Consider the following 13317-nt stretch of genomic DNA (forward strand, 5'->3'; position numbering starts at 1 on the left):
TGAATGATCGGAGTATTGATCATCTTTGCTTTTTAAAATCTTATTATAAAAAATTTACAATAATATTTTGTATTATGTTTTATTTAAAAAACAAAAATTACCTTTTAANAAATTAATATCTATAAAAGAGTAACTTTTTATTTACTGTATTATGTTACTCAGTTATTTCAGTTAAAACATTATGTTTTGTATCAACTGACAAATTATATGAATATTCAAAAGTTCCCTTAGGAAGACACAAGTCAATTTTTTTCTATTTGATTAAGAACACGACCATGTCCAAATAGAAAAGATACAAAAACTAAGTTTCCTTCAAACATTACTTTTAAAAATTTACAATTCAAGGTTTATTTCATCATGACTATTATGATATTTAGGTTAAATAATTTGTGAATAAATGCATACTTTTCTGAATGAAGAGAGTAACTGTCAGAACTCTAAGTATATTTATGGCAAATTTTGAATGGTTTGAATGTAACTAGTTTCTATTTCTGATGATTAAATTCTTCCATTTCTATTCTTTGGATTATCTGTGCACTGTAATCAAAGGCTAATCCTTTCCTATTTTGAAAGGACTTATTCCAGCACTTTCACTGATAGTTTGAAAAGTAAACATAATTTACTCAATTCTCAATCGTTTTTAATATTCAAATAATCAAATGAAATTCAATTAGTATCTGATGCAAAAATAGTAAATTTGATATCAGGTGAGATATGAAATATATAAAGAATATAAATGAAAACTTCAAATTTCTATATTTAGTAAAATCATGTACATCAGTTATAAATATTTAATTAAAATATATTCAATATTTCAAAAATACTTAATACAAAAAATCTAGTTTCTTATACCTAACAGAAATTAAAACAGCTCTGATTTCAACAGTAATTATACAAAAAAAATCTCTCTCCAGCAAACAATAACTCCTCTTACAAATATTGATTTAAAGTATTTGATAAACAGAAGGCAATAAAATAATGTAATATTACATTGAATATTAAAATTGTAATTATATATTTCATAATTTGTTTTATAATTTTAAAACAAATGATTTTTTCTAAAGACTTATTTTCTGTGGGTCAGTATTAATTAATATATTTTCTTACAAGGTTCTTACTAAAATAGTGACTCTTAAACATCAAACTACTTTTACAATGATTACTTTTTCTTAAATATTTAAATTAACAAAAACTTAAAAATAATTAATAGTCATAATTTCATGTGAATAAATAATTATTTCTAATTATTTGAGAATTGCTACATGGAGAGGAGACCTACTGGGAAGTTATCATTTTTCAAGATACAAGTTCAACTGGAAGTGTCTAACAATATCAATTAAACTATAGATTGATCTACAGAAAAACTAAAGAAAAGTAAAGGCATATGTATATGTGCCTTCAGTAGTTTTATCGGGAAAATCATCATGGTAGATAAATATGTCTGTAGCAAGTAAAAGGATATTTTACATTTTCTAAAGACAAAGGAAAAGTTGTTTAATGAATTTATAAGTGCAAGTTAAAATTGGCTAATAACCCACATTATTGCATAATCCACAGCTGTTTTCAAATTGACTTCTAAACATAGATAACCTGCAGGTTATCCATGAAAAATTGCAGTACTATTTATGATAAATAAATGTTTAAAACTAATGTGTATTTTAAAGTTTGACATGTATATAAATAATATGCATCTTTCTAAAACATATAATGATAACTGTATTATGTAAATTCAAATTTGATTAAAATATGGTTAATATAATAAAAATTTAAAAAATGTCAACAACTTTATAAAATTATATAACAATATATAACAACAGCTTATTGAAAATTTGATAAAAACTTAACATTAGACTTTCTAAACTGAAAATTTAATTTAAGCCATCATCATTAGTTCATAAATAGAGAACCTGAATAAAAAAATAATATATATATTTAAGTTATATACAGTATCTAATTTAGTAAATTATTTATGCAAACTAATTACTTCTTATTAAATTTATTTACTTTTTATATATATAAAAAAATTTGTTAACTTTTAACTTATTAAAAATTCACTTACCTAAAACAGTAATTTTAATATGTAGTTGATCTTGCCCAAACAAATTTTCTACAAAACAAGTAAATACACCTTCATCGCTTTTCTGGATGTCATTTATTGTTAAAACAGATGTTACAAACATTTGCTTAATCTCTTTTTTGATTTCATACCTGAATAAATTATAAAATATAAGGCTGAAAACATTTTAAATAATTTAAACAAATATCTTTCACAAACAGATATTCCTTGTATAACATGGTATTTAGGTTCTGAATAAGTGTCATATTATGCAAATCTGTGCCATACAAAATAAAGGACAGTATAAAATATAGGGTTAAATTTAAAAAGTTAGCAAAAGTATACTATTTGTTTTGTAATTAAGAGAAACATATTTATTAAAGCAATCAATATTTAACTAAAAATCACAATCAAAAGTATCGCACATTAGTATTAATTTTTTTCTTCATTGATTTGAACAAAAAGAAGGTTTGAAAAAAATGTAATTTGTACCACACTCATTTTCATTAGAACAAAAGAAACATAATGTGAATTGCTAGAAATTTGTCAAATTTGTTGATCCAGATAGGAATGTGCTAAATTAAATCATTACTGATAAGGTCAGATTTGAAAAATTGTAAGTGAAGACGATGATGATTATTTTTTTAAACTGCTAGCATTATCCAACAAGCATTTGCTCCCCAAGAAAAAAGAGGTTAATGCTACATATTATTTAAACATCTAGAAGAGGTTACAAGAAGAACAATTTGTCAAATTACAAATGAAATTGATCTTGAAAGGCAAATGTTTTGATGATCTGCTAAGCATCCAGAAAGCAATAACTGAGTTGTGGAACATCTCAATTAACACTTCCAGCATGCTTTCAACAGTTTCTATGATCAATACCAGTGTTGTAGAGCAACAGTGGGAAATTATTTCAAAAACATATAATTTTTTTGAAAAGTAAAAGCTCGTGTTTATGTTATAACAACAGGTTTATTACTTAATTGACACACTGTGTAATGGCATTTGAAATATTAACAACTTTAAAATTTAAAATTTTTGTACATATTTCACAACATACTGTACATAAATAAGATAGTATGTGAAATTTTTATTAAAAAAATAAATTCATAATTTATGTAAATAGGTACTGNAATTATTAAAAAGTAATTTGGCTATAAATTGAAAAAGAAAACTACTACTAAATTCTAAGTTTACTTCCAAGATATCTTAACAATTCACCAAACTTTTTAGTCACATCATGTGAATAGAAATAAGTTAAAATATATGTCAAAATTTCATTCATATATTTATATGGTATCTAAATATGTACTTTAATAAAATTAATAAAAAGTTTATATAATACATATTATATAAATTACTGTATATATGTATATATTCTTCTTTTCATAAGAAAACTTCAAAAAATACAATTTAAAAATCAGAATAATATTTATCTTAAGTTCTACTTGGATAGTTTTATTACAGTAAATCATGTTGATTTATTGTTCTATTAATCCAAATCAAAATTCTGACATCAAGATAAATGTTTACTGCTATATTTCAGGAACCACATTGGAAATATAAATAAGTACATGTATATAAACAATTAGTTCAAGAATAATGATTATATTTCACAATAATATTAAAAGTTAAGCTCTTTTATATATACATATAATAACATATAGTATAACCTATGTAAACCAGAATTGCATGATACCAAATTATTTTTCCATTTTTTCAAGTTTATGTTTTGAACAGATTTTTGTATTTTTTCTTTTTTATCTTAAATTATTAATAATTTATCTAATATAATTTAAAGTGTCACAAGAAAGAAACATTCTTTATAGCAAAAACACCTATTTCTGTATTGGATAGGTTTCTAGCTTATAACAGAATTTAACAATAAAAAAATCACTCTGTTCCAAAGAATTTTTTTTCTGTTTAAGCAGGTTTCTGTTTTAGACAGGTTTTACTGTATATGATATCTGGTCAGGTAAACTCAAAAGATCAAACATTAATTATATACAAAAATTAAATACAAAATTAAATAACCTGATGTGTGAATTCTGTACTTTAAAAAATAATTTTATATTTAAAGATAATTTACCTGTTATATTTATCATTTTTAATGGATTTATTGCCTTTTCTCCAGTCAAACTGTAGTGGTTGATCTCCAAATGATTGACAAGGTAGAGAAACACTACTGCCACTTTCCACTATCTTACTATTGTAATGACTATCTATTTTTGGTGGAACTAAAGTGAAACCATTCAAAATATAAACAAATGGTTATATTATTATTTACAAATATTCAATATAAAATTTTAAAATATTTTTAAAACTATTTACCATATACTGTCAATTTAATTAATTTACTTAAATCACTTCCAAATCCACTTGATGCAGAACATAGATAAAAACCAGTATGAGATTTTAAAGCAGGCATAACAATTAAACTATTATTTGCTGCTATTTGAACATAAGGAACATTTTGCATAGGAATGTAATCATTTGGACCATCTGAAAATTTATTCATGTAAAAAATTAGTTTAAAATAAGCATTCCTACAAAAATAGTTGTTAATCATAATCATACAGTATTAAAAATTTTAAATTGTAAATTTGAAATCAAAAATATTAATTAAAATAAATAAATGCTATTTTCATTAGCATTTATTTATTTAATATGGTGCCAAGCATGGATGTATTTTCTGTTGGTTGATTAAAAAATATCATTTTCATAAATAAATTACTACTACAAATTATACAAATACAGTAAAACCCCTCTAGTCTGCTCTCGGCTAGTCCGTTGCTCCAGTTAATCCAATCATGGTCTGAGTTGAGTAACTTGTCCTGACTCATCGGTGACTCACCATCCGTTGCATTATCCTGTGTTCGTTACAGTATATGTTTCACATTGTGTGTACATGTACAGTTTTGTGTGTTTTTTTCAACATGTCAGGAGTGAAATGTAAACACATTACTCTTTCATTAAATGAAAAATTAGCAGTGCTACAAAGACTGGACTAAGGGGAATCACTCCAAAAAATTGTCAAGGAATTCAATGTAGGCGTTACTACAATAAAAGATTGGAGAAAAAATCGGAAAGACATTAAATCATACACAGTAATGATAGATAGCAAAAATGCACTTAAGAATCGGAAAACGTTGAGAAAGCTTAAACTTGAACTGCTTGACAACACATTGTGGATGTGGTTCTGACAAGAAAGAAGGAAGGGAACCCCGATATCTGGGCCCATTATAAAAGAAAAGTTAACAGCTTTGTACAAAAAAGTAGAAGCCAGAAGTGAGTTCATAGCTAGTGAAGACTGGATTGATCGCTGGAAAACTCATCATGGCGTCTGGTTTGCTTCAATTTCTGGTAAAAAACTATTTGCTGATGCCGAGGTGGCTAAGGAGTTTTCTGTGAAGTTTCAAGAAATTGTCAAAGAAAATGAACTGTTACCTTGCCAAGTCTATAACATAGATGAGACAGGCCTAAACTATAAAATGCTGCCAAACAAAACGCTCGCTACATCAAATGAAACTGTTGCAAGAACAAAACTTATAAAAAAAATAGGCTAACTGTTGCTCCTTGCAATAATGCTGATGGTACACATAAGCTTCCCCTGTTCGTTATTGGCAAATCTAAGAAGCCTAGGGAATTCAAAAACAAACTTATCTTCCTTGCCGGTTTATTACTGCAATCAAAAATCTGCTTGGATGGACTGCCATCTTTTCAAATCTTGGTTTTTTGACGAGTTTGTTCCATCTGTTGAAAAAGACCCGAAACAAAAAAGCGTCCTGTTCATGCTCTATTGCTGTTGGATAACGAACCATCACATCTGTCTGAGAAGGATTTAGTGAAAGGGGACATAAAAGCTATCTTCCTTCCACCAAATGTCACATCACTTATCCAATCAATGGATCAGGGAGTGATAGAATGGTTAAAGAGGCACTATTGCAGAAAGTACATTAGCTCAATTTTAGAAAGGCTGAAAGAAGGTTGTAACATATTTGAAGCTATGAAATCACTCAACATCAAAGATGCTATCTATACAATTGCCAGTCATGGGAGGAACTGACACGCTGCAAAAATCATGGCGTAAGGTTTGGCCAGAAGTTATGACCAAAAGTGAGTAGATCGAAGACAAGCAAAATAACGACATGCAGAAAATTGTTAAAGATCTACAAACTGTACAACTGAATGTCCCTGCCAGTGAAGTTGAGGAGTGGATTGCCAAATGTGACAAAGACTGTGAAACCAGTGAAGAGCTCAATGACAACCAGATTATTGCTGCTGTTTTGGAAAATAATAGTGAAGAAACTGTAAATGAGGACTCGGACGGTGATGAACCCCCTACCTGGATTTCACACACAGACGCCAAGAACGCTTTTGATATTGCCCTTCAGTACATCGAGCAGAACTCAACCTCAACACCTATGGAGATTTTGTGGATCAAGAAATGGAGGAACACTGCCAAACAAAAATCTATAACCAACTTTTTTTCTAAGTAATTTTTTTACTATAGGCTATCTTTAATTTTTACATTGCTTTTTTAATTTAAACTTTTAATTTCCTTTTTTTCATTAATAATAACAGCTTTTGTGCAATTTATTGCAATGTTTTTACTGTAGAGAACAATACAGTCATTCTTCAGTTGAAAGATTGTTTATTTTACTTTTTTATGAAAATCCGACCTTTTTTGCATTCCGACCATACCCCCAGTCTCAAAGGTGCCGGATTAGAGGGGTTCTACTGTAAGATTTAAATATGATATTTATAAAACATTCTATAACAGTATTAAAACTGTTTTTATAAATTGAATTTGAGCATACTGTTCCTATGTATTGTTGTTCTTTGAATTATATAAAGAGCACTGATAAAAAATAACTTTTCAATATTTTAGATTGTAGCTATTTTAAAGTGTATATAGTCTTATTTTAAAGAAATTTTAGTCTTACAGAATGAAAACAGGATATATAAAAAATATGTTTTAGATCTTTGCAGTAGCTAACACAAATTTATTCTGAATATTAACAACTTGAATATTCAACTATTGATACAAATTAGAGAATACAAAAACCAATTTATTTTTAAATATGGAATGTATTAGTTTGTGGAAGAATGCTTTTATAAAAATTCACAACATGTATTATATGAATATATTTAACAATGAATTTATAATATTAAGCTTAAAAAATACTGATATATTAAAAATACAATAATTATACTATAGAAAAAAAATTATTTTTCAACAGTTTTCTTTTTATTACATTGTTTTCAGTATTCAGCAAACATAAAAATATTTAGTTTGTATAGATTTCTTGAAATATCTCTTAATCATTTTTATTTATATTCATAACCCACAATTAAGCATAATTTTAGAAATTAGAAGATTACTTATTTTGTAAATGTAATAAAATCCACTTATTGTAATTAGTTTGGAACTCATCTATACTTGTCAGATGCAAGAGAGAATTTTTGATTTTCACTTATATTCAGTCACATTATTTCCAATTTTTGTCTTTGTTAAAATATGTTTTGGGGTTGGATTATATTAGAACTCAATTGCTATCTCAGCATTTCCCAACTAGAGTTTCATCTGCATAATCTTAATAATAAGATTTGAATAATGAATGGAATTACATCCCACTGATTTAATAATTTAGTTATATTTAATGCTGGCATAAACACAAGTAGGCAAAAAACATATTTATTGTAAACACTTGTAGTATGCAAATTAATAATGTATAAAAGAAAATTGTCAAATTAACACAAGCTAGTTTCTTTTCTTCTATTGGTCAGAGTGTAGCTGCTGAACTATAAATCATTGTTACTGATTAAGGAATTTTCCTCTTCTATATTCTTTTCCCTAATTATGTTAAGTATTTTGAGATTTTGAATAACTATAGTTTATTTTTTTACTAATAACTAATTTTACTGTTGTAATTAGTGAATTGAAATGGTAATATCTGCATATATAATAACAAACATAACCTGGTACTGTACATTAGTAATACTAAATGATCTGCTGGATTTTTATGAAGCTATATTAAGGCTCTAGCCAAATTGCTTTGTTTTGGATATTTAATTAGCTTTAATACAACCCAATAAAAATTCAGCAGTACATTTAATATAACATTTGAGTTTTTGTAATATTCTCTGCAGTTATACTTTTGTGTTCAAATTAGTTCTGGCATTCCTAGTTTAATAAAGTTTGATTGTTTAACAAACTCTAGTGGGAGGTTTTTGTTTTCTTAGGTTTGGACCTTGCACACTGATAACAATAACCATTTGATAAAATTAAGTGGAGTAAGTAAATAACACTTCAAATTAGTATAAAGTTAATGGAAATTTGGCTTTATGAACTCTTGCATTAAAAGGACATGTTAAAACAAATAAAAGATTAATAATAAATCTTCAATATTTGTTAATTAACAATTATAATTACTATTCTTAATTGTTATGAACTCACAGTGCAGTAGTTTAAATTACTTGAATTTAAACTACTGTACTGTGAGTTCATAACAATTAATATTTAAAGCACTGGCTAAGACCAATAACAATAACTGATAAGTAATAAATGTGGCTAATAATCTACAACTATTAAGTTATCTTTTTACACTACCAGCTTCAAAGTGCTTATTTATCTTAAAATTTCTAACTGAAACTTTTCTACAAGCAAAATTTTATTTTTTTGTGCTATCTAATTCTGATAACATTATACAACTGATATCAACATCTGTGATTACAATAAATGGCTTCTACTGTTTTGAATTTGTTAAAATTTCAAGATCTGTTTGGGTTAGGAGGACAAAAATTGAATATGTGATACATATCAAAATAATTAAAATATATGCAAATGAAGACTATTCAGTATTTTTATAGTAAGTAGAGTTAAATACTACCTTATAAATCCCAAAACTGAGTACATATAATTAAAATAAAAAATGAAAAATTTATATATGATTATAGAGGAGAAGGTGGTATTATGGAACCCCAATTACATTTTAGTGAATTGTAAACAAGGTATCATAACTACACCCACATTTTTTGTGCGAAAAGTACTGGTAACTAGTAAACTAAATGTTCCTAATTGGATTTTTCGCTAGTGTAATTATAAGTATGGTTTTTGAAGGCTTTTGTACAAAAAGTCCGAAAGTAGGCTTAGAGAAAATCGGGTGGTAATATGGAACCTTACTGTATATTTTCAAAAAAATGCTTTAATGTAGCCAAAAACAAATAGGAAAGGACAAAAAATGTTAAATAATTACAAAATTATTTACTCCAATGTATTTTATCGCAAAAATGCTTTTATAATAGAAAAATATGACCTCCATCAACAATATATATTCCAGCAGCTCTTTTTCGATATTTTCAGACTTTCTACCTAGTGTCTTTTTCCCAAATTGCTCCGGACGAATGTCTGATTGCAAAGAGAGAGTTCGGAGGAGTTGAGTTCCATATTACTGTAAAAGCACCAAAGGGGTCCGTATTTCACGCATCGCCATCTCGAATTAACTTATGTCTGTCGAGACCAAAATTTAAAAAACGTGAACATCACACAGATTAATATGTACCCCTAAGTCTCTGGAACGGAATACATGCACCAGTGAACCTACAACTACGCGATTTATATTTTAAAAATAATTAAATTCACTTAGCATTCAAAACTTGTGAATTTTGAAAAAAACAAATTTGCTGATTAAATACGGACAACTGTTTAACTGAAGTAAAACGGGTTTTCCCCTTGCTATGGATGTCTGCCTAGTTCAGTTCATCCACATTCCGCTACAGTTCGCCTTTATTATCAGTTCGAAATGGGGTGGTTCCATAATACCTGCAGTGTTCCATAATACCACCTTCTCCTCTATTTACTTTTATTATATCATGTAGTTTATTTCAACTGTATTTTATACTTATTTTCACAAATAATTGTAACAACATAATATAATTCACAAATAAATATCTACATATACAATAAATTTCTTTTTGTAGTGTAAATAAATATTAATAATAATTTTCCTGTATATAAAATTTTTTCTCTCAACATATATATTATACTCTTGCTTAAATTTAGAATGAATTCATTTTTTAAAGAATGTTTTATATAGTAGAAACTTTTTTCCATGAAAGCATTTAAATTTATTCTAGTTTTACAAACCTATAATCTTTAATATATGAATAATGAAATAAATATAAAACTAATAATTCATTCTAAATGATTACATCTTTCATATAATGAATAATTCTATAATTATGTGGGCTACAGAGACATGCTCATCTTGTATTTTGATAAAATTATTGTATTTCAGTCATATTTATCATGCAATTGAAATGTAAGAATCAAGAAATATTCATTTTTTACTGTCAGTTAATGTGAACTACTTACTACTTTTAGCAAATTCATCAATATTCATTTTGGTTTTAAACTTATTTTATAAATTTAATATACTACTAATTCATGATATAACGTTTATAATGGTAATCATAATGATAATATCAGAAGTAAAAAATGAAATAAAGCTACAATTGATATATGTAAATAGAATACACTATATAAGATATGTGAATCCAATGTTAGCTTAAATGTAATGGAAGAGAATGATATTAAAAATCAAACAAACAGATATATGTAATGTTTTTATCAGTAATGTTTTCTACACATTTCAATAACTACTTGATACTACTTTTGTAAATGTATTTTGTAATTAATTTGTTTTCTATTTCACTACATTTGTTATTTATAGTACATGTATAAATTATGATAATAAATGAATGTATTGCATGATGATCTCAACATACATTTTTTTGAGATATTATGATTCTCATAGTGCTTTTATTTGTTGTTTATTCTAATCATTGTTACTGAAAATAAAATAATTAAATTTATCTAGAAACAGTTATTTAATGTTATAGTATAAAATAGCTAACTAATATTTAATTTAAATAATTAAAAATTTTTTGAAACTAAGTTGAGAATTTGACACCATGAAAATGAGAACAGAGAGAATGATTACAGTAGAGCGTCGTTTATCTGAAAGTTGATTATCTGAAACGTCAGTTATCCGAAAGAATTTTAGTTGGCAAATTTAAATTTTTGCTAGTGCTATGGCGCTGCAATCTTTGGCTATATCTTGGGCTACTCCAATATTTTTTTGTTGATGTGTGTGTTTTAGCTGGCAGCACTGGCACTTTTGTGTGGTGTTTTTCTGAGGACTGTGTATCATGCTGAATTGAGCATTTTTGATACTAGATTAACTTCTAAAGTAAAATTTTTTTTTTATTTTTATATTTTTCAATATATATATTTTGTTTGTAAAAAATAAAGAAATAGTTTTTAACGATACAATAGCCACCAATATTATTTTAAAAAGTTTACATTAGGCTTAACATCGACGAAAATTAATATATTTTTTCGTGCATAATCGGTTATCCGAAAAATAAGTTATCCGAACAACCCCAGTCCCCAATAGATTCGGATAAATGATGCTCTACTGTATTTCAAGAAAACAGACTACATTCTTATTCAAATGTTAGCTAAAGTTGTTCTGATGTAAGAACAAAAATATTTAACAAAAATTTTTGGTTTGGTGTCCTAAAAGAAGTACTCTCTTTATTCTCATAAAAAATTGTTATTTAAAATTATAGTAAAGCACTCCTTTTAATTAATATTATATATTACCTCCCATCTTCTTCCATTTTATTATAGGTTCTGGATAACCATCAGCACTACAATCTAATATTGCCTTTCCATCTTCTTGTACTGATGTATCTTTTGGTTCTATTTTCCATCTTGGAGACACTAAATTGAATACATTAAGAGTTTATATTAATATGTAAAATAACAACAAACATATAAAATAGAATTTATTATATAAATGTCTATTATGACAGATCATATTAATAGGACCTATTGTACTGGTGTTCAGTTTCTGCAATTGAGGAAACTTATTCAGAGAAAACAATCAATCTTTATTGTTCACCTGGTATTTCACCTGTACACACTTTATAAAAAATATTTTTAAACCTTTTAAACATTATAATTTTACAAATACATGTTTTAACCTTATACAAGTATTGTGGTATTATGATAGGAATTCTTCTGTGTATTTATTTATATATTGAACTAATTAACAAAAGAGAAATTGTAAGTCATGCTAAAATCTATATATTATTGTCAGGTACTCTTAATATATTGTATTGTTGTAAATTTTTATAAATTTTGTTTTTAACACTGTGCTTTTGTAAACCTGCTGAAGAGGGACCTGAAGGTCCAAAACACAAAGTGTGTTCAGGTGAAATAGAGGTGAACAATAAAGATTGTTTTCTCTGAATAAGTTTTACTCAGTTGTGGAAACTGAACACCAGTACAATAGGTCCTATTAATATGACCTATCATAATAGACCTTTATATAAAAAACTATAAATTAAGGACAGAAATGCATATGAATTAATATAAAATAGAAGTTTGTTAATCTGACACCCAATAATCTGAAATGTCCAGTCACCCAGCACCCTCTGAGGTAGTCAATAATCCAAAATTGTCCAATAATAATTTGGCATGTTAGTATGCGGGCAGAAATTCATTCAATACATGTCTAGAAAATAATTATTATATGCATATGAGTCATTTTGTATGTTGTTCATTAATGTTTCTACAGGCTTTTCAATAACACAGTATAGTTATGACTATAGTGATGAACACCCTTTGCTCACTTTTCCAGCAAACAGTTGTATGCATTACAAATGTTTTTGGCTTTTCTGAGAAGCCTGCTTTAGGTGCTCATTTAAATTTTGTGGAAGTTTTGAATTTTTGTAAAACATACAACTGTCTGCTGGAAAAGTATAAAAATGTGATTGCAATATTGCACTAATAAAATGTATTTGTATGAAGCTGATAATGCAAAAACAGAACATATTACAGGAAATCCTCGTTAATTTGAACTTGAATAGTTCTAAATCCCATTAGTTTCTAACTGTGCTATTGATATAGAGATTTACATGTTAAGGAATTCGGTTAGCTTGAAATATAGCTACTTTAAAATTCACAGTGAAAATTCTGCCTGAACTGATACACGTATGTTAACTCATTCATTTAGATCAAGTACCTCCAAACTTTAGTATTTCTTTGTCTATCATTCTTAATGTGGTCAATATAGCTTTGTTTTTACAGTAACACATTTTCGGGTATCACCTTATGCATGGACTATCCCTTTTTTCTCTTATCTCATAAAGTACAGTTGACCCCCCTATAACATGGTAGATACATT

General features: G+C 26.9%; 1 protein-coding gene across 1 annotated transcript in view; it reads right to left on the reverse strand.

The window, feature by feature from the left end:
- The window catches only part of LOC111628754, an 82844-nt gene that overhangs the window by 35826 nt on the left and 33701 nt on the right, over positions 1–13317 (reverse strand). The window contains exons 17-20 of the mRNA XM_023372597.1: positions 11730–11849; positions 4391–4561; positions 4149–4296; positions 2060–2208 (exon numbers count right to left, since the gene is read on the reverse strand). Of these exons, the coding sequence (XP_023228365.1) occupies positions 2060–2208; positions 4149–4296; positions 4391–4561; positions 11730–11849 (588 nt within the window). The remainder of the gene's footprint in view (positions 1–2059; positions 2209–4148; positions 4297–4390; positions 4562–11729; positions 11850–13317) is intronic.

This window comes from Centruroides sculpturatus, unplaced genomic scaffold (assembly GCF_000671375.1).
Source record: "Centruroides sculpturatus isolate CEXI.00-Female unplaced genomic scaffold, Cexi_2.0 scaffold634, whole genome shotgun sequence".
NCBI lineage: Eukaryota > Metazoa > Arthropoda > Arachnida > Scorpiones > Buthidae > Centruroides > Centruroides sculpturatus.